Consider the following 21,339-nt stretch of genomic DNA (forward strand, 5'->3'; position numbering starts at 1 on the left):
CCCTCCCCAGCGCCACCCGGAGCGCGCCGTACCCCCCTCCCCAGCGCCACCCGGAGCGCGCCGTACCCCCCCCCCAGAGCCACCCGGAGCGCGCCGTACCCCCCCCCAGCCACCCGGAGCGCGCCGTACCCCCCCCAGAGCCACCCGGAGCGCGCTGTACCGCCCCCCCAGCACCACCCAGAGCGCGCCGTACCCCCCTCCCCAGCGCCACCCGGAGCGCGCCGTACCCCCCTCCCCAGCGCCACCCTGAGCGCGCCGTACCCCCCTCCCCAGAGCCACCCGGAGCGCGCCGTACCGCCCCCCCAGCACCACCCGGAGCGCGCCGTACCGCCCCCCCAGCACCACCCGGAGCGCGCCGTACCCCCCCCCCCCAGCACCACCCAGAGCGCGCTGTACCCCCCCCCCCAGCACCACCCGGAGCGCGCCGTACCGCCCCCCCAGCACCACCCGGAGCGCGCCGTACCCCCCCCCAGCACCACCCAGAGCGCGCTGTACCCCCCCCCCCAGCACCACCCGGAGCGCACCATACACCCCCAGCCTTCAGCACCACCAGGAATGGCCATACAGCACCCCCCGAAGTGTGCCATGCCCCCTCCCCCTCCACCACCACCCGGACTGCACCATACCTCCCCTCAGAGCCACCCAGAGCGCGCCATACCCCCCTCTCCAGCCTTCAGCACTGACTGGAATGGCCGTACCCCCCACACAGCACCCCCGGAGTGTGCCATATCCTCCAGACCTCAGCACCACCTGGAGCGCACTGTACCCCCTCAGTGATACTCAGAGTACCCCATCCCCCCCGCCCTCAGCGACACCTGGAGCGCACTGTACCCCCTCAGTGATACTCAGAGTACCCCATCCCCCCCGCCCTCAGCGACACCTGGAGCGCACTGTACCCCCTCAGTGATACTCAGAGTACCCCATCCCCTCCCGCCCTCAGCGACACCTGGAGCGCACTGTACCCCCTCAGTGATACTCAGAGTACCCCAGCCCCCCCCGCCCTCAGCGACACCTGGAGCGCACTGTACCCCCTCAGTGATACTCAGAGTACCCCATCCCCCCCCGCCCTCAGCGACACCTGGAGCGCACTGTACCCCCTCAGTGATACTCAGAGTACCCCATTCCCCCCCGCCCTCAGCGACACCTGGAGCGCACTGTACCCCCTCAGTGATACTCAGAGTACCCCATCCCCCCCCGCCCTCAGCGACACCTGGAGCGCACTGTACCCCCTCAGTGATACTCAGAGTACCCCATCCCCCCCCGCCCTCAGCGACACCTGGAGCGCACTGTACCCCCTCAGTGATACTCAGAGTACCCCATCCCCCCCCGCCCTCAGCGACACCTGGAGCGCACTGTACCCCCTCAGTGATACTCAGAGTACCCCATCCCCCCCGCCCTCAGCGACACCTGGAGCGCACTGTACCCCCTCAGTGATACTCAGAGTACCCCATCCCCCCCCGCCCTCAGCGACACCTGGAGCGCACTGTACCCCCTCAGTGATACTCAGAGTACCCCATCCCCCCCCGCCCTCAGCGACACCTGGAGCGCACTGTACCCCCTCAGTGATACTCAGAGTACCCCATTCCCCCCCGCCCTCAGCGACACCTGGAGCGCACTGTACCCCCTCAGTGATACTCAGAGTACCCCATCCCCCCCCGCCCTCAGCGACACCTGGAGCGCACTGTACCCCCTCAGTGATACTCAGAGTACCCCATCCCCCCCCGCCCTCAGCGACACCTGGAGCGCACTGTACCCCCTCAGTGATACTCAGAGTACCCCATCCCCCCCCGCCCTCAGCGACACCTGGAGCGCACTGTACCCCCTCAGTGATACTCAGAGTACCCCATCCCCCCCTGCCCTCAGCGACACCTGGAGCGCACTGTACCCCCTCAGTGATACTCAGAGTACCCCATCCCCCCCCGCCCTCAGCGACACCTGGAGCGCACTGTACCCCCTCAGTGATACTCAGAGTACCCCATCCCCCCCCGCCCTCAGCGACACCTGGAGCGCACTGTACCCCCTCAGTGATACTCAGAGTACCCCATCCCCCCCCGCCCTCAGCGACACCTGGAGCGCACTGTACCCCCTCAGTGATACTCAGAGTACCCCATCCCCCCCCCGCCCTCAGCGACACCTGGAGCGCACTGTACCCCCTCAGTGATACTCAGAGTACCCCATCCCCCCCCCGCCCTCAGCGACACCTGGAGCGCACTGTACCCCCTCAGTGATACTCAGAGTACCCCATCCCCCCCCGCCCTCAGCGACACCTGGAGCGCACTGTACCCCCTCAGTGATACTCAGAGTACCCCATCCCCCCCCGCCCTCAGCGACACCTGGAGCGCACTGTACCCCCTCAGTGATACTCAGAGTACCCCATCCCCCCCCGCCCTCAGCGACACCTGGAGCGCACTGTACCCCCTCAGTGATACTCAGAGTACCCCATCCCCCCCCGCCCTCAGCGACACCTGGAGCGCACTGTACCCCCTCAGTGATACTCAGAGTACCCCATCCCCCCCCGCCCTCAGCGACACCTGGAGCGCACTGTACCCCCTCAGTGATACTCAGAGTACCCCATCCCCCCCCGCCCTCAGCGACACCTGGAGCGCACTGTACCCCCTCAGTGATACTCAGAGTACCCCATCCCCCCCCGCCCTCAGCGACACCTGGAGCGCACTGTACCCCCTCAGTGATACTCAGAGTACCCCATCCCCCCCCGCCCTCAGCGACACCTGGAGCGCACTGTACCCCCTCAGTGATACTCAGAGTACCCCATCCCCCCCCGCCCTCAGCGACACCTGGAGCGCACTGTACCCCCTCAGTGATACTCAGAGTACCCCATCCCCCCCGCCCTCAGCGACACCTGGAGCGCACTGTACCCCCTCAGTGATACTCAGAGTACCCCATCCCCCCCCGCCCTCAGCGACACCTGGAGCGCACTGTACCCCCTCAGTGATACTCAGAGTACCCCATCCCCCCCCGCCCTCAGCGACACCTGGAGCGCACTGTACCCCCTCAGTGATACTCAGAGTACCCCATCCCCTCCCGCCCTCAGCGACACCTGGAGCGCACTGTACCCCCTCAGTGATACTCAGAGTACCCCATCCCCCCCCGCCCTCAGCGACACCTGGAGCGCACTGTACCCCCTCAGTGATACTCAGAGTACCCCATCCCCCCCCGCCCTCAGCGACACCTGGAGCGCACTGTACCCCCTCAGTGATACTCAGAGTACCCCATCCCCCCCCGCCCTCAGCGACACCTGGAGCGCACTGTACCCCCTCAGTGATACTCAGAGTACCCCATCCCCCCCGCCCTCAGCGACACCTGGAGCGCACTGTACCCCCTCAGTGATACTCAGAGTACCCCATCCCCCCCCGCCCTCAGCGACACCTGGAGCGCACTGTACCCCCTCAGTGATACTCAGAGTACCCCATCCCCCCCCGCCCTCAGCGACACCTGGAGCGCACTGTACCCCCTCAGTGATACTCAGAGTACCCCATCCCCCCCCGCCCTCAGCGACACCTGGAGCGCACTGTACCCCCTCAGTGATACTCAGAGTACCCCATCCCCCCCCGCCCTCAGCGACACCTGGAGCGCACTGTACCCCCTCAGTGATACTCAGAGTACCCCATCCCCCCCCGCCCTCAGCGACACCTGGAGCGCACTGTACCCCCTCAGTGATACTCAGAGTACCCCATCCCCCCCGCCCTCAGCGACACCTGGAGCGCACTGTACCCCCTCAGTGATACTCAGAGTACCCCATCCCCCCCCGCCCTCAGCGACACCTGGAGCGCACTGTACCCCCTCAGTGATACTCAGAGTACCCCATCCCCCCCCGCCCTCAGCGACACCTGGAGCGCACTGTACCCCCTCAGTGATACTCAGAGTACCCCATCCCCTCCCGCCCTCAGCGACACCTGGAGCGCACTGTACCCCCTCAGTGATACTCAGAGTACCCCATCCCCCCCCGCCCTCAGCGACACCTGGAGCGCACTGTACCCCCTCAGTGATACTCAGAGTACCCCATCCCCCCCCGCCCTCAGCGACACCTGGAGCGCACTGTACCCCCTCAGTGATACTCAGAGTACCCCATCCCCCCCCGCCCTCAGCGACACCTGGAGCGCACTGTACCCCCTCAGTGATACTCAGAGTACCCCATCCCCCCCGCCCTCAGCGACACCTGGAGCGCACTGTACCCCCTCAGTGATACTCAGAGTACCCCATCCCCCCCCGCCCTCAGCGACACCTGGAGCGCACTGTACCCCCTCAGTGATACTCAGAGTACCCCATCCCCCCCGCCCTCAGCGACACCTGGAGCGCACTGTACCCCCTCAGTGATACTCAGAGTACCCCATCCCCCCCCGCCCTCAGCGACACCTGGAGCGCGCCTGTAACTGTGTGTCAGGGTCCCCCTCGATCCTGCACCCCCGGAGCAGCCAGAACAGACCCCGCCAGCCAGGAGAACGGGGGGTTACTGCTCCTCCAGGACACAGCCCAGCACAGACATGACGTGGCTACAGGAGTCAGGCCCAGGATGCCTCAGCCCCCTGGGGGTAGGGTCCAGCGCCCCCAACCCTCAGTACCCAGATTAGTCTGTTCCCTTCAGGTTTCCCAGCCAGCGACTGCCTGGCCCCAGGCCCTGCCCCCAGCCAGGTGTCCGTCTCCCCCCCCCCCCCCCCCTTTGTCTCTCCTCTGGGAAGAGCCTTAACTGCTCAGGCTGGGCCCAGGGGTCTGAACCGATCCACATGTGGTGAGTCAGTGGGAATCACAGCCCAGCGCAGGGGGACCCGGGTACAGAGCAGACAGCCCCTCCCCACGGCACAGCGCCACTCCCCCCCCAGCGCCACCCGGCTTGGCCATACCCCCCAGCCCTCAGCGCCACCCGGCACGGCCATACCCCTCAGCGCCACCCGGCATGGCCGTACCCCCCATCCCTCAGCACCGTACCCCCAGCCCTCAGCGCCACCCAACACGGCCGTACCCCCCAGTCCTCAGCGCCGCCCGGCACGGCCATACCCCCCAGTCCTCAGCGCCACCCGGCTTGGCCATACCCCTCAGTCCTCAGCGCCACCCGGCACGGCCATACCCCCCCAGCGCCACCCGGCATGGCCGTACCCCTCATCCCTCAGCACCGTACCCCCAGTCCTCAGCGCCACCCGGCACGGCCATACCCCCCCAGCGCCACCCGGCATGGCCGTACCCCCCAGCCCTCAGCGCCACCCGGTACGGCCATACCCCCCAGCCCTCAGCGCCACCCGGCACGGCCGTATCCCCAGCCCTCAGTGCCGCCCGGCACGGCCGTACCCCCCAGCCCTCAGCGCCGCCCAACACGGCCGTACCCCCCAGCCCTCAGCGCCGCCCGGCACGGCCGTACCCCCCAGCCCTCAGCGCCGCCCGGCACGGCCGTACCCCCCAGCCCTCAGCGCCACCCGGCACGGCCGTACCCCCCAGCCCTCAGCGCCGCCCGGCACGGCCGTACCCCCCAGCCCTCAGCGCCGCCCGGCACGGCCGTACCCCCCAGCCCTCAGCGCCGCCCGGCACGGCCGTACCCCCCAGCCCTCAGCGCCACCTGGCACGGCCGTACCCCCCAGCCCTCAGCGCCACCCAACACAGCCATACCCCCCATCCCTCAGCGCCACCCGGCACGGCCGTACCCCCCAGCCCTCAGCGCCTCCCGGAGCAGCTGTACCTAACCCACCCCAGCCCTCCACACCACCTGGAGTGCACTGGGCCCCCTGGCTCTGCCCTTTCTGCTAACTGACCGTTGTTCGTTGATTTTTGTTAACTGGCCGACGGCTGTTGATTTCTGCTAAGTGACCATTTCTGCTAACTGGCCATGGGCCGTTGGTTTCTGCTGACTTGTTGTTGGCCATTGATTTCTACTAACTGACCGTTGGCCATTCATTTCTGTGAACTGGCCAAGGGCCGTTGGTTTCTGCTGACTTGCTGTTGTGCGTTGATTTATGCTTACTGACCGTTGGCCGTTGATTGTTGCTAACTGGCCATTGATTTCTGCTATCTGGCCGATGGCCGTTGATTTCTGCTAACTGACCATTCATTTCGGCTACCTAGCCATTGGCCATTGTTGGCTTCTTCTAACTTGCTGTTGGCTGTTGATTTCTACTAACTGTCCGTTGATATCTGCTTACTGATCATTGGCCGTTGTTTTCTTCTAACTGACCGTTGGTCATTGATTTCTTCTAACTGGCCATTGGCTGTTGATTTCTGCTAACTGGCTGTTGGCTGGCTTCCTTTTCAAAGCAGGGGGTTCTGACCCCAGCGCATGCGGAGCCTGCAGTGCTCCCCAACCCCCCCGGGAGAGACCCCCAGGCCTTGATGTGGGCAGACTGCAGCTCCCCGACTCTACGGTGGCAGGGCTCACACCCTCAACATGGGTTTGGGGTGGGAGCAGTCCTGGGGCCAGAACAGCAGCTGCTGCGCCTCCTGCCCCTGGTGCTGAGATCGGGCCCACCCTCAGCACCCCGCTACACAGCAACACACTGGTGCCGACATTTCCGTGTGTTGCACACACACAGCAGTGTAACCAAGCCGCTGTCTGGCTGACATTTCCGTGTGTCACACACACACAGCAGTGTAACCAAGCCGCTGTCTGGCTGACATTTCCGTGTGTCACACACACACAGCAGTGTAACCAAGCCGCTGTCTGGCTGACATTTCCGTGTGTCACACACACACAGCAGTGTAACCAAGCCGCTGTCTGGCTGACATTTCCGTGTGTCACACACACACAGCAGTGTAACCAAGCCGCTGTCTGGCTGACATTTCCGCGTGTCGCACACACAGCAGTGTAACCAAGCCGCTGTCTGGCTGACATTTCCGTGTGTCACACACACACAGCAGTGTAACCAAGCCGCTGTCTGGCTGACATTTCCATGTGTCGCACACACAGCAGTGTAACCAAGCCGCTGTCTGGCTGACATTTCCATGTGTTGCACACACACAGCAGTGTAACCAAGCCGCTGTCTGGCTGACATTTCCGCGTGTCGCACACACAGCAGTGTAACCAAGCCGCTGTCTGGCTGACATTTCCGTGTGTCACACACACACAGCAGTGTAACCAAGCCGCTGTCTGGCTGACATTTCCGTGTGTCACACACACACAGCAGTGTAACCAAGCCGCTGTCTGGCTGACATTTCCGTGTGTCACGCACACACAGCAGTGTAACCAAGCCGCTGTCTGGCTGACATTTCCGTGTGTCACGCACACACAGCAGTGTAACCAAGCCGCTGTCTGGCTGACATTTCCGTGTGTCACACACACACAGCAGTGTAACCAAGCCGCTGTCTGGCTGACATTTCCGTGTGTCACACACACACAGCAGTGTAACCAAGCCGCTGTCTGGCTGACATTTCCGCGTGTTGCACACACAGCAGTGTAACCAAGCCGCTGTCTGGCTGACATTTCCGTGTGTCACACACACACAGCAGTGTAACCAAGCCGCTGTCTGGCTGACATTTCCATGTGTCGCACACACAGCAGTGTAACCAAGCCGCTGTCTGGCTGACATTTCCATGTGTTGCACACACACAGCAGTGTAACCAAGCCGCTGTCTGGCTGACATTTCCGCGTGTCGCACACACAGCAGTGTAACCAAGCCGCTGTCTGGCTGACATTTCCGTGTGTCACACACACACAGCAGTGTAACCAAGCCGCTGTCTGGCTGACATTTCCGTGTGTCACACACACACAGCAGTGTAACCAAGCCGCTGTCTGGCTGACATTTCCATGTGTCGCACACACAGCAGTGTAACCAAGCCGCTGTCTGGCTGACATTTCCATGTGTCACACACACAGCAGTGTAACCAAGCCGCTGTCTGGCTGATGTTCCCGTGTGTCACACACACAGCAGTGTAACCAAGCCGCTGTCTGGCTGACGTTCCCGTGTGTCACACACACACAGCAGTGTAACCAAGCCGCTGTCTGGCTGACATTTCCATGTGTCGCACACACAGCAGTGTAACCAAGCCGCTGTCTGGCTGACATTTCCATGTGTCGCACACACAGCAGTGTAACCAAGCCGCTGTCTGGCTGACGTTCCCGTGTGTCACACACACAGCAGTGTAACCAAGCCGCTGTCTGGCTGACGTTCCCGTGTGTCACACACACACAGCAGTGTAACCAAGCCGCTGTCTGGCTGACATTTCCATGTGTCGCACACACAGCAGTGTAACCAAGCCGCTGTCTGGCTGACGTTCCCGTGTGTCGCACACACAGCAGTGTAACCAAGCCGCTGTCTGGCTGACGTTCCCGTGTGTCACACACACACAGCAGTGTAACCAAGCCGCTGTCTGGCTGACGTTCCCGTGTGTCACACACACAGCAGTGTAACCAAGCCGCTGTCTGGCTGATGTTCCCGTGTGTCACACACACACAGCAGTGTGACCAAGCCGCTGTCTGGCTGACGTTCCCGTGTGTCACACACACAGCAGTGTAACCAAGCCGCTGTCTGGCTGATGTTCCCGTGTGTCACACACACACAGCAGTGTAACCAAGCTGCTGCCTGGCTGATGTTCCCGTGTGTCACACACACAGCAGTGTGACCAAGCCGCTGCCTGGCTGATGTTCCCGTGTGTCACACACACACAGCAGTGTGACCAAGCTGCTGCCTGGCTGATGTTCCCGTGTGTCACACACACAGCAGTGTGACCAAGCCGCTGCCTGGCTGACGTTCCCATGTACTGACTTCGCTAGTGCTGTTCGTGTCTCCTCTTGCCAAAGGAGGCAAGTGTCCGGCTGAGTTGCGATTCCCCGGAAGCGCCCCGGGGGTCACGTGCCCTGGCCAAGCCGCGCTGAGCTAGGGGATGGAGTGCGGCTCTGGGGCGCAGGGTGAGATGCTGGGTGTGGCTCTGTGCCTCGGTTTCCCCCTGTGAGCAGGGCTAATGCTGCCCGCCTGTGGCAGGGGCGGACGTGCTGGTGGCAGGTGCCAGATGGAGCCGGGCAGCGTTACTCGCGTGGCTCGCAGGCCGTTTCTGCGCGGTGGGGAGCGATCCTGCCCTTCCCCCGGAGCGGCAGCCCCCGCCTCTCCTGCTGCGCGGTGCTGAGGAGCCCCGCCCCTCTGACTGTGGCGCTTGCCCGCAGGCCCAGCCGGCGCCGCCGGAGAACGACGAGGACAGGAGCATTTCCCGCGTGGACGAGGGGCTGGAGGAGTTCTTCTCCAGGAAGCTGGTCCAGGAGGCGCTGCCGTAAGTCGGGGCAGGGGCCGCGCGGGGGTGCCAGGCCTTGTCTCCTGCCCTCAGGCTGTGCCCGCTGGGGGCCAGCTCTCGGGCAAGACACGCCCTGCCCGCTGGGCGCTCTTGGACAGGGCAAGCCCCTCCACTGCCACACACAGGTTCTCCGCCCGTACTCGGCACGTCCCGGCATCCACGCCACAGCTACAGCCGGGCGCGGAGTCTGGGCTGAGACTGCCTGGGAGCATCGCCAGGGCAGACCCTGCACACCAGGCGTCCTGGCCTGCCCTGGGCTCAGCTCAAGCATCTGGCAAACAAACCGCAGCCCCCGGCACCGGGGAATCGCAGGGAGCCCGGTTTCCTCTGTGTCCTCCCTAGGCCTTGCTCAGCAGCCCCTCCCTAAACAGCCTGCGGGCCGGCCTCACCGCCCTCCTCTTGGGCCAAGCTGTGTGATCTGGGCACTCGGGCTTTCCACCCCGCCGGCAAGAGAGATCTGGTCTCCCCTCGCTCTCCCCAGAGACCTGCCCCCCATCTCGTGCATCCTCCTCGCATGCCTGCCGCACGGGAGCTGGCCGTGGTACTGGAGCCAGTCATCCCCTGAGCCTGGCAAAGCCACGCACAGGCCAGAGAGCACGGGCCAGGGAGCACGGACCATGCACGACCCTGTGGGACGGACCGAGCTGGGTCTGGGCACCGCTGAGGGTGTCCGCTCAGGGCGAATTGCTCAGACTCCGGGCTCTCTATAGCCCCAGACTGGAGACCTCCCCAAACAGGCCACACACCAGTCGCACCGAGCGCTTCAGCTGCCTGCCTGGCCAGCCAGAAGCCTCACGAGCAAAACCCCTGACACCCCAGCTCCCCCGTGCCCCAAACAGCCCCAGGCCTAACACAGGGGAGGGGTCTTAGAACCAATCCCACCTTCCCCAAACGGGTTCTGTCTGGTCCCAAGAAACCAGCCACAGATCCCCGGTCAATTTACCCTCTGGACCTTACCCACAAATCACGCTGGGCCAATCCTTTAGCATCTAACAACTAAAGGTTTATTACCACAAGAAAGAAAAGCCTGAGAGTGAGGTTGCTAAAGGATAGTACGTTACATGCACCGAATCTCCCAGTCCTCGATGCAGGCTCTAGCAGAGATGTTACAGCTGCTGGTTTAAAAGTCCTTGTTGCACATCCTACGTCAGGATGGGTCCACAGGTCTTCCCGGCTCGTTGATCCCTGCACGGCTGCCTCTGGGATGAAGAGCTGAGCTGAGCACCCAGATGGAGTTGGCCACATGGTGCATTTATCCCCCCTCCTGGCTTCTTCCAAGCTGGAGGGAGTCACGTGGCCAGTGGCCAGGGGTGTCTTTGGCCTTCAGAGGCCCATTGTTCCCTGGAGCTTCGCTCATTAGCATGGCCATGGGCAAACATTCCTTGTCTATTGCTTGGCCACAAACAGAGAAGTTTCCAGTATTGACACAGAATACACATTCCTAATTCCACCCCCAGGGCATGTCTACACTGGCCCTCTAGTTCGAACTAGGGTGGCTAATGTAGGCATTCAAACTTGCAAATGAAGACTAGGATTTAAATATCCTGCACTTCATTTGCATGTTCCCGGGTGGGCGCCATTTTTAAATCCCCCTAGTTCGAACTGACTGCCCGCGGCTCCACGCGGCTCCACGCGGCAGTCAGACGTTAATCCAAACTGTTACTCCTCCTGCAATGAGGAGCAACCGTAAATCTGAGCTGAGGATTTAGTTCAGGTTAACGTGTGACTGCCGCGTGGAGCCGCGTGGAGCCGCGGGCAGTCAGTTCGGACTTAGGGGATTTAAAAATGGCGCCCACCTGGGAACATGCAAATGAAGTGCGGGATATTTAAAGCCCAGGCTTCATTTGCAAGTTGGAATGCCTACATTAGCCTCCCTAGTTCGAACTGGGGGGCTAGTGTAGACCCCCCCAGATACTATACAAGTATACGAAGAGCATATACAGAACCAGTAGAAGGAAGCTTTCATTTGACACCTCCCATGGCCCCTTTGTATCAATTTTTGGGGCAACCCCCCCCCCAGGGGTGCAGCAGTGACCGGGCTGCTCCCCTCAAAATCCAGTAAGGTGACACCTGCCATGCATGAGCCAGAGGGCCTGGCACAGCCTGGCTGCCCGGAAGCCTTCCCAGCCCTTGGGAAGAAGCTCGTGAGGAGCTCAGTGTGCCTGGGTGGAAGGTGCCCGGAGTGGAGGGAATGTGAAGGGGCCGGGTGCTCTCTCGCAGACCGTGAGGCCCTGGGAAGCCACGGCCCAGGAGAGCCCGCCGGGCGGTGTGCCGGTGCCACTGAGACCGGAGGTTGGGGCTGGCGCTGGGGCAGCTTGGACCCCCCCGGGCTGCTGCAGGCAGTTACAGCTCCGGGTTCAGCAGCTCCCTGGCACAGCCCGGATTGACAGCTGTCCCTGGGCCTGGCAGCGGGCACCTGGGAGGAGGTGAACCTCGCGGGAGGCCGGGGGAAGGCAGGCTCAGGGCCGCTGAGCCCTGCCTTGGGCCGCCGGGAAGGAGCTGTTAGGGCCGGCCTGTCTGGGCGCTGGGGAAGGAATGAGCGTGAGGCCCAGGGGCGACCCCACCCAGCCTGCAGAGAGCCCCATGGCCTGGTCTGGGTCGGCCCCTGGCAGAGCTGGGGGGGGCAGGCCCCATGGCCTGGTCTGGGTCGGCCCCTGGCAGAGCTGGGGGGGGCAGGCCCCATGGCCTGGTCTGGGTCGGCCCCTGGCAGAGCTGGGGGGGGCAGGCCCCATGGCCTGGTCTGGCTTGGCCCCTGGCAGAGCTGGGGGGGGCAGGCCCCATGGCCTGGTCTGGGTCGGCCCCTGGCAGAGCTGGGGGGGGCAGGCCCCATGGCCTGGTCTGGCTTGGCCCCTGGCAGAGCTGGGGGGGCAGGCCCCATGGCCTGGTCTGGCTTGGCCCCTGGCAGAGCTGGGGGGGGCAGGCCCCATGGCCTGGTCTGGGTCGGCCCCTGGCAGAGCTGGGGGGGCAGGCCCCATGGCCTGGTCTGGCTTGGCCCCTGGCAGAGCTGGGGGGGCAGGCCCCATGGCCTGGTCTGGCTTGGCCCCTGGCAGAGCTGGGGGGGGCAGGCCCCATGGCCTGGTCTGGCTTGGCCCCTGGCAGAGCTGGGGGGGGCAGGCCCCATGGCCTGGTCTGGGTCGGCCCCTGGCAGAGCTGGGGGGGGGCAGGCCCCATGGCCTGGTCTGGGTCGGCCCCTGGCAGAGCTGGGGGGGCAGGCCCCATGGCCTGGTCTGGCTTGGCCCCTGGCAGAGCTGGCGGGGGCAGGCCCCATGGCCTGGTCTGGCTTGGCCCCTGGCAGAGCTGGGGGGGGCAGGCCCCATGGCCTGGTCTGGCTTGGCCCCTGGCAGAGCTGGGGGGGGCAGGCCCCATGGCCTGGTCTGGCTTGGCCCCTGGCAGAGCTGGGGGGGCAGGCCCCATGGCCTGGTCTGGCTTGGCCCCTGGCAGAGCTGGGGGGGGGCAGGCCCCATGGCCTGGTCTGGCTTGGCCCCTGGCAGAGCTGGGGGGGGCAGGCCCCATGGCCTGGTCTGGGTCGGCCCCTGGCAGAGCTGGGGGGGGCAGGCCCCATGGCCTGGTCTGGCTTGGCCCCTGGCAGAGCTGGGGGGGCAGGCCCCATGGCCTGGTCTGGCTTGGCCCCTGGCAGAGCTGGGGGGGCAGGCCCCATGGCCTGGTCTGGGTCGGCCCCTGGCAGAGGTGGGGGGGGGCAGGCCCCATGGCCTGGTCTGGCTTGGCCCCTGGCAGAGCTGGGGGGGGCAGGCCCCATGGCCTGGTCTGGCTTGGCCCCTGGCAGAGCTGGGGGGGCAGGCCCCATGGCCTGGTCTGGGTCGGCCCCTGGCAGAGCTGGGGGGGGCAGGCCCCATGGCCTGGTCTGGCTTGGCCCCTGGCAGAGCTGGGGGGGCAGGCCCCATGGCCTGGTCTGGCTTGGCCCCTGGCAGAGCTGGGGGGGCAGGCCCCATGGCCTGGTCTGAGTCGGCCCCTGGCAGAGCTGGGGGGGGCAGGCCCCATGGCCTGGTCTGGCTTGGCCCCTGGCAGAGCTGGGGGGGGCAGGCCCCATGTCCTGGTCTGGCTTGGCCCCTGGCAGAGCTGGGGGGGGCAGGCCCCATGGCCTGGTCTGAGTCGGCCCCTGGCAGAGCTGGGGGGGGCAGGCCCCATGGCCTGGTCTGAGTCGGCCCCTGGCAGAGCTGGGGGGGGCAGGCCCCATGGCCTGGTCTGGCTTGGCCCCTGGCAGAGCTGGGGGGGCAGGCCCCATGGCCGGGGACTCGAGACCAGCCGCTGAGCCGGCTGCCTTTCCCGGGTGGAGCATCCGCTCTACTGGGGCGATGCCTCCTTCCCGCCGTCCCTCGGGGCTGGGGCCTGGGAGCCAAGGGCACCGGGGGGGGGGGCTGGGGGTTCACGCCTGGGCTGACTGTTTGCTGCCTCCTGCTCTCGCTCCAGCTCGGCGCCCCGGGGAGGCTCTCCGGGCCCCGCGCCCTCCGCCGCCCGCGCCTTCAAGAAGAAAATAGGAACGTTCTTCGCGTTCAAGAAGCCGAGGTCCGGCCGGGGCTGCAGGGGCGAGAAGGAGCCAGGGGGCAGCCCCGTGGCAGCCAAGGGCCGGAAGTCCCTGCGCGGCGACGGGCCCCAGCCCCACAGATCGGCGGGGGAGCCCGACGAGGGCGGCCTGCTCGTGGGGCCCGGGGCCAGCGGGGGGCCGGGCCGGAGCCCCGAGGCTGCCCCCCGGCCCAGGCCCAAGTACTCAAGGGAGGGCAAGTCCCAGTCGCTGATACTCCTGCCGGGGGAGGACGCCGAGGCCCTGGGAGCGAAGCACGAGACGGTAACGACCCCACCCCTCGCCGCACAGCTGGCTCGGCACGTGCCCCAGGCAGTGGGGGGTCTTGTTCCTGCCCCCACACGGCCAGCTGTAGGGTGCGGACTGCCAGAAAGGGGCCTGGCTTTGACGGGGAGGAGGGTTCCTGGGGCAGAGATGGGGGGCGGGGTGGGAGAGGCACGTGGGGCAGAGGTGGGTGGTGAGCCGGGAGAGGCGTGGGGGGGGGGGCCGGACGAGGCGTGGGGGGCAGAGGTGGGTGGTGAGCCGGGAGAGGCATGGGGGGGGCTGGCCGAGGCGTGTGGGGCAGAGGTGGGTGGTGAGTCGGGAGAGGTGTGGGGGGGCTGGCCGAGGCGTGGGGGGCAGAGGTGGGTGGTGAGCCGGGAGAGGTGTGGGGGGGGCTGGCCGAGGCGTGGGGGGGCAGAGGTGGGTGGTGAGCCGGGAGAGGCGTGGGGGGGGGCTGGCCGAGGCGTGGGGGGGCAGAGGTGGGTGGTGAGCCGGGAGAGATGTGGGGGGGGGCTGGCCGAGGCGTGGGGGGCACACGTGGGTGGTGAGCCGGGAGAGGCGTGGGGGGGGCTGGCCGAGGCGTGGGGGGCAGAGGTGGGTGGTGAGCCGGGAAAGGCGTGGGGGGGGGCTGGCCGAGGCGTGGGGGGCAGAGGTGGGTGGTGAGCCGGGAGAGGCGTGGGGGGGGCTGGTCGAGGCGTGGGGGGCAGAGGTGGGTGGTGAGCCGGGAGAGATGTGGGGGGGGCTGGCCGAGGCGTGGGGGGCAGAGGTGGGTGGTGAGCCGGGAGAGGCGTGGGGGGGGCTGGTCGAGGCGTGGGGGGGCAGAGGTGGGTGGTGAGCCGGGAGAGATGTGGGGGGGGCTGGCCGAGGCGTGGGGGGCAGAGGTGGGTGGTGAGCCGGGAGAGGCGTGGGGGGGGCTGGCCGAGGCGTGGGGGGCAGAGGTGGGTGGTGAGCCGGGAGAGGTGTGGGGGGGGCTGGCCGAGGCGTGGGGGGCAGAGGTGGGTGGTGAGCCGGGAGAGGCGTGGGGGGGCAGAGGTGGGTGGTGAGCCGGGAGAGATGTGGGGGGGGCTGGCCGAGGCGTGGGGGGCAGAGGTGGGTGGTGAGCCAGGAGAGGCGTGGGGGGGGCTGGCCGAGGCGTGGGGGGCAGAGGTGGGTGGTGAGCCGGGAGAGGCGTGGGGGGGGGCTGGCCGAGGCGTGGGGGGGCAGAGGTGGGTGGTGAGCCGGGAGAGGTGTGGGGGGGGCTGGCCGAGGCGTGGGGGGGCAGAGGTGGGTGGTGAGCCGGGAGAGATGTGGGGGGGGCTGGCCGAGGCGTGGGGGGCAGAGGTGGGTGGTGAGCCGGGAGAGGCGTGGGGGGGGCTGGTCGAGGCGTGGGGGGGCAGAGGTGGGTGGTGAGCCGGGAGAGATGTGGGGGGGGCTGGCCGAGGCGTGGGGGGCAGAGGTGGGTGGTGAGCCGGGAGAGGCGTGGGGGGGGGCTGGTCGAGGCGTGGGGGGCAGAGGTGGGTGGTGAGCCGGGAGAGGCGTGGGGGGGGCTGGTCGAGGCGTGGGGGGCAGAGGTGGGTGGTGAGCCGGGAGAGGCGTGGGGGGCAGAGGTGGGTGGTGAGCCGGGAGAGGCGTGGGGGGGGCTGGTCGAGGCGTGGGGGGCAGAGGTGGGTGGTGAGCCGGGAGAGGCGTGGGGGGGGCTGGCCGAGGCGTGGGGGGCAGAGGTGGGTGGTGAGCCGGGAGAGATGTGGGGGGGGCTGGTCGAGGCGTGGGGGGCAGAGGTGGGTGGTGAGCCGGGAGAGGCGTGGGGGGGGCTGGTCGAGGTGTGGGGGGCAGAGGTGGGTGGTGATCCGGGAGAGGCGTGGGGGGGGCTAGTCGAGGCGTGGGGGGGCAGAGGTGGGTGGTGAGCCGGGAGAGGCGTGGGGGGGGGGGCTGGCCGAGGCGTGGGGGGGCAGAGGTGGGTGGTGAGCCGGGAGAGGCGTGGGGGGGGGGGCTGGCCGAGGCGTGGGGGGGCAGAGGTGGGTGGTGAGCCGGGAGAGGCGTGGGGGGGGGGGCTGGCCGAGGCGTGGGGGGCAGAGGTGGGTGGTGAGCCGGGAGAGGCGTGGGGGGGGGGGCTGGCCGAGGCGTGGGGGGGCAGAGGTGGGTGGTGATCCGGGAGAGGCGTGGGGGGGGCTAGTCGAGGCGTGGGGGGGCAGAGGTGGGTGGTGAGCCGGGAGAGATGTGGGGGGGGCTGGTCGAGGCCTGGGGGGGGCAGAGCCAGGGCGGCATCATCATGGGGGCCCTGACAAGGTGCCGTTGCCCAGCCTGGCCCCTGTGGCTCTCCAGGGCACCTCCCCCCACAGGGCGCCCACGGGGATGGGCCCTGGGGGCTGTGATGCCAGGCCCCAAGCAGGGTTTGCCCTTTCGCAGGGCGACGGGGCAGCCCCCAGCTCGTTGGAGCAGCGCGTCCACGTCATGCTGCAGCGCATCGGGGTCGCCAGGGGCCCGCCCGCCGAGGGGCAGAAGCAGCAGGTGAGCCCCCCACGTGCATGGCGCGAGTGTCTCTGCCCCGCTCCTGCTCCCCCCGTGGCAACCTGCCTTGCCTGTGCCCCCGCCCCCCGCCTCCCCGGAACGGAGCTCCCTTCGTGAAACAGGCGCACCGCGGCCCCGCCCCCCGCCCCCCCGGAACGGAGCTCCCTTCGTGAAACAGGCGCACCGCGGCCCCGCCCCCCCCCGGAACGGAGCTCCCTTCGTGAAACAGGCGCACCGCGGCCCCGCCCCCCCCCGGAACGGAGCTCCCTTCGTGAAACAGGCGCACCGCGGCCCCGCCCCCCCCGGAACGGAGCTCCCTTCGTGAAACAGGCGCACCGTGGCCCCGCCCCCCCCGGAACGGAGCTCCCTTCGTGAAACAGGCGCACCGTGGCCCCGCCCCCCCCCGGAACGGAGCTCCCTTCGTGAAACAGGCGCACCGTGGCCCCGCCCCCCCGGAACGGAGCTCCCTTCGTGAAACAGGCGCACCGTGGCCCCCCGCCCCCCCGGAACGGAGCTCCCTTCGTGAAACAGGCGCACCGTGGCCCCGCCCCCCGCCCCCCCGGAACGGAGCTCCCTTCGTGAAACAGGCGCACCGTGGCCCCGCCCCCCGCCCCCCCCGGAACAGAGCTCCCTTCGTGAAACAGGCGCACCGCGGCCCCGCCCCCCCGCCCCCCCGGAACGGAGCTCCCTTCGTGAAACAGGCGCACCGTGGCCCCGCCCCCCGCCCCCCCCGGAACGGAGCTCCCTTCGTGAAACAGGCGCACCGTGGCCCCCCCCCCCCGCCCCCCCGGAACGGAGCTCCCTTCGTGAAACAGGCGCACCGCGGCCCCGCCCCCCCGCCCCCCCCGGAACGGAGCTCCCTTCGTGAAACAGGCGCACCGCGGCCCCGCCCCCCCGGAACGGAGCTCCCTTCGTGAAACAGGCGCACCGCGGCCCCGCCCCCCCCCCGAGAGCCAGCCCAGCGCGCCCCTCGCTGCTTCCCGAGTCCCAGCCGTGCTCTGCGCTGGGGGGGTCCTGCCCACTTCGCAGCCCCCAGCGGGCGATCCCAAAGCCCCGACGGGGGCAGGCCCGAGGGGCCCCGCGAGGGCAGGAGCCGCACGTCGGTCTCCTGCGGGGAGGGGGCCGTGCCGTTGCCCGGGGCCCCCGAGCTGGGCAGAGACCGGACCCCTGGCATGGGCATGGGCTCGCCTTCCCCAGCTGCCAGCCCGTCCCCTGGGGCGTCCCTAGCGAGCAGGCTCCGGCGCGGTGCCCTGGATCAGCTGCTGCCCGTCATGTTTGTTTTGCAGAACACGGACGGAGAGATCAAGAAAGCCGGATCGGACGGTGAGTGGCTCCCGCTGGCCGGGCTGCTCAGGGCCACGGGGCCGTGCCCAGGGGGGGGGCGGGGAATGATGCCCCCCCCGCCCCCAACGGCCATGCCTCCGCGTGGCCCGAGCGGCTCTCTGGCCCGTCTGTCTGCAGCACCGGGGCTGGGGGGGCCCAAGTGGCCCCTTCCCCCCGAGACGCTGCCCTGGGGCCTGTGCAGACCGTCAGCTCGAATGGCAGGCGAGCGCCCGGCTGCCCCGTCTCCCTGCAGCGGGCATGGCGCATGCCAGCGCTGCCGTCCTGGCGAGCCCAGCACCACGTCGGCCCTGCCCAGGGTCATGGGCCGTGCGGCCAGGTGGGGCAGAACGGGCCAACGGCCGGGGGGCCAGCTCCTGCCCCCCATGCCAGCAGCAGGAATGGGCCCAGCTCCCCCGCCTCGGTGTCCCCAGTGGAGCTGTGCTCCCGCGCCCGTGGACAGGCCGTGGGCAAACGCTGCCTTGGGCGCAGCTTTCCCTAGGGAACCGGAACCGGTGGGAAGGCCCCATGTGCCACGTGGGGGCAGGTACACCGTGGCCCAAAGCCACTGGGCAGGCCCTGCCGAGCTCCTGCTGGCCTGGTGCCTGCGCCTCCAGCAGGGCCCCTTTCGTAGCCGGGCCGTTGGAGGGCGCAGGGCAAGGCAGAAGGGAGGGTCCCGCGAGGGGCGTCTTGCTGCCAGTGGTGCCTGTGTGTGGCAGGCCCCAAAGCTCTTCCCTCCGCCAGCTGCTTGTCCCTGGGCCTGTGGCTTGTGGCGGTGCCACGGCGCAGGCCCCCGGCTCCTGCGCCCAGGGGTCCATGGCACTGGTGGGGCAGAGCCAGCGGCTGTGCAGCGAGCCCAGAGCGTGAGCCAGGCCCTGAGGGACGGGTGCCAGCCCAGGAGGGAGCCGGGCGACGGCCTGGCCTGCAGCGAGAACAGGCGCCCTGGCTGCCAGGGGAAGGGGCCCGGTGTCGCCCATGAAAGCGGGTCTGTGTGTTCCCAGGCGACATCGTGGACAGCTCGGCCAGCCCGCCCCTCGCCTGGAAGCCGCGCACGCACTCCATGTCGACAGGTGGGTCTCGCCCGCCCCTCGGCTCCCGCGGGCTGGGCCAAGGAGGCTGAATCCGCCTCTTCCCCGGGCCCAGCCTTGCAGGACGCGTCCCGCCACCTCGGGTGGGGCGCTCGGCCCCTGCAGCGACGGCGCGTAAACCCAGCCAGGCCCTGGACCCCCCCCTGCAGCAGAGCCCGAGGCTACGGGCGTGAACCCCCCCCAAAGACCCCAGGCCCGGGGGTGTGCGGGCCGGACTGGGCCCCGGGCCGCGTCGTGGGGCAGCAGCCGGCCCCGGCCCCCCTCTGCTGCGCCGGGAGAGGGGCCACGTCTCTCCCTTGCTTTCCCACGCAGAGGCGGCTGCGCGGAGCGGCCGGGCCGGCGCTGAGCCGAGCCGCGGGCCTGGCGACGGGCGGCTCTCCTGGAAGGCCCTGGGGAAGCAGCTGAACATGGAGCTCAAGGGCAAGCGTGCGGGAGGCCACTCGTCCCCCCCGCGCGCCTTCAGCGCTGCAGAGCCGGGCGGCCCCCCGGAGCAGCCAGCGCCAGAGGCCTGGAGCAGCAGCCTGCCGTGGCCGGGGAGGAGCACGCCCGCCCCCAGGAGACCCAGCGGGGAGGCGCTCCTGACAGGTAGGGGCCGGCTGGCCGGGCGGAGGCAGGCTGGGGAGCGGGACCCAGCCTGCCCTGGCAGCTGAGGGGCTGCGGAGTTCTAGCTCGTGGGGTGCTGGAGCCTGGGAACGGGGTTCCCGGATGCCCTCCCTGAGCGGCACAGAGCTGGGTTCCCAGTGGCCCCCCGGCTGTGCGCTGGGGCCTGCCTCCAGCGGCATGGGGAGGGGGCAGCGTGCCGCGTCGCCTGTCTTCACCCATTGCTCCCTCCTTGGGGCAGCTGGCTGATCCCTGGGGTGGGTGGGGCTTGAGGGCCCCCCCCCAGGTAAATGCCTAAGCCTCCCCCCAGGGCCTTCCCCGATCCTGCCTTCCTAATACGGGAGCCGGGGGGAAGCGGGTGTGGGCTGAGCCTGTGCTATCTGGGGGGTCTGGCCCCCACCGGCGGATGCCCTGGGGCGCTGGCGCTGACTCCTGGCCCAGGCGCTCAATGAGAGCGAGGGGCGCGGTGCCCGATTCCGTGGCCTGAGCCTCCCCCGCCTGCACAAGCCCAGCCAGCCCCCCGGGCCCCGTCCATGCGCACACTGGGCGCTGGAGCCAGGCGTGTAGCGCGGCGCCCGGAGCAGACTGGCGTCCCCGCGCCGCCTGCCGTGGGGCGAGGCCCAGCCCTCGCCGCTAGGAGCAGCCGCGTCTGACGCGTCTCCTCTGCCTCCCAGAGCTGGGGCCCGGGCCCAAGCCGAAGCCGCGTCTGAAAGCCGGGGGCGGCCGGCGCGCCGTGTCCGTCCACGAGGAGCAGCTGCGGGAGCAGGGCTGCCCGGCCGCGCTGGAGAGTGAGTGGCCGTGCGGGGCGCGCCCTGGTGGGGGGCACAGGGGCCGCTGCTCCCCCCTCCCTGCCGCCCCGCTGGGGCAGGTGCAGCCCTTCTGGCCAGGGGGTAACGAAGCTCCTGCCAGTGCCCCGGGGCGGCCAGCAGCAACGGCCACGCCCCTGCCTGCGCCGGGAGCCGCGGTCGGGGAGGGCTGCTCGGCCCCCGGGGGCCAGGCAGGAGAGGGCAGCGCAGCAAGCCGGGGGCAGGCCCACGCAGGGAGACAAAGCAGCGGGCTGGGCCGGAGCAGCTTGTCACATGCGCAAAGGGCGGGACCTGGCTCCGCGGCCGCTGAGGGCAGGCAGGGAGCAAGGGGCTGGAACTGCAGAAGGGGCTTGAGGCTGGGCATGAGGAAAAGCTTCCTGCTTGCCAGGGGGTCAAACACCGGCCTGGGGGCGTGTGGCATGGCCGGCCCTGGCGCTCGCTGGGCAGACTCCTGCCAGGCATGGGCTAGACGGTGCTTGGTCCTGCCGCGGGCAGGGAGCCGGACCAGACGCCCCCGGGTCCCTTCCCTACGCGTCTATGGCTGAGTCCCGTGCTCCCACTGGACCCCCCTGCCCTGGTGCCAAAGGGGCCGTTTCCCACAGAGGAGCAGTGCCCTCTGCCCCCGGCAGGCTGGAGCCCCGCTGCTGCCCGGCCTGTGCCCTGGGCCAAGGGTGCTCCAACGCCTTGCCCGCCTGAGCCCAACAGGCCCTGCCCATGGGCCAGAGCCAACGGCGACTGGAGCCTCCCCCAGCCAGTAACGCTGCCCTGTTCCCCGCAGGCGTAACCCTCCCCCTGCGCCTGCAGCGCTCGCCTGTCCTGAAGCGGAAGCCCAAGCCGAACGGCACGGCAGGGAGCTCGCCCAGCGCCCCCGCGGCACCCCCAGGTAAGGCTGAGCCGCCCTACGGCACGGGCCCGGGGTGGCACATGCGCCTACGCGGAGCCCTGGCCCCAACCCTGCCGGCTTGTGCCTGGCTCCTCCAGCCCAACCCGTCCCTGCCCTGGGCGAGGGTGGCGG

The 21,339-nt window shown here is 68.6% G+C and overlaps 1 protein-coding gene across 3 annotated transcripts in view; it reads left to right on the forward strand.

Annotated features, from left to right (window-relative positions):
- Positions 1-21,339, forward strand: part of CARMIL2 (capping protein regulator and myosin 1 linker 2) — a 79,358-nt gene that overhangs the window by 56,394 nt on the left and 1,625 nt on the right. For 2 of the 3 annotated variants that reach the window (XM_075940614.1, XM_075940615.1), the window contains 8 exons: positions 9,098-9,201; positions 13,651-14,026; positions 16,409-16,510; positions 17,797-17,833; positions 18,832-18,900; positions 19,231-19,503; positions 20,193-20,306; positions 21,103-21,207. In XM_075940614.1, coding sequence (XP_075796729.1) covers positions 9,098-9,201; positions 13,651-14,026; positions 16,409-16,510; positions 17,797-17,833; positions 18,832-18,900; positions 19,231-19,503; positions 20,193-20,306; positions 21,103-21,207 — 1,180 coding nt within the window. The other variant, XM_075940616.1, reaches the window with a different exon arrangement.

The sequence above is a fragment of the Pelodiscus sinensis genome, chromosome 12, assembly GCF_049634645.1.
Source record: "Pelodiscus sinensis isolate JC-2024 chromosome 12, ASM4963464v1, whole genome shotgun sequence".
In the NCBI taxonomy this organism is placed as follows: Eukaryota; Metazoa; Chordata; order Testudines; family Trionychidae; genus Pelodiscus; species Pelodiscus sinensis.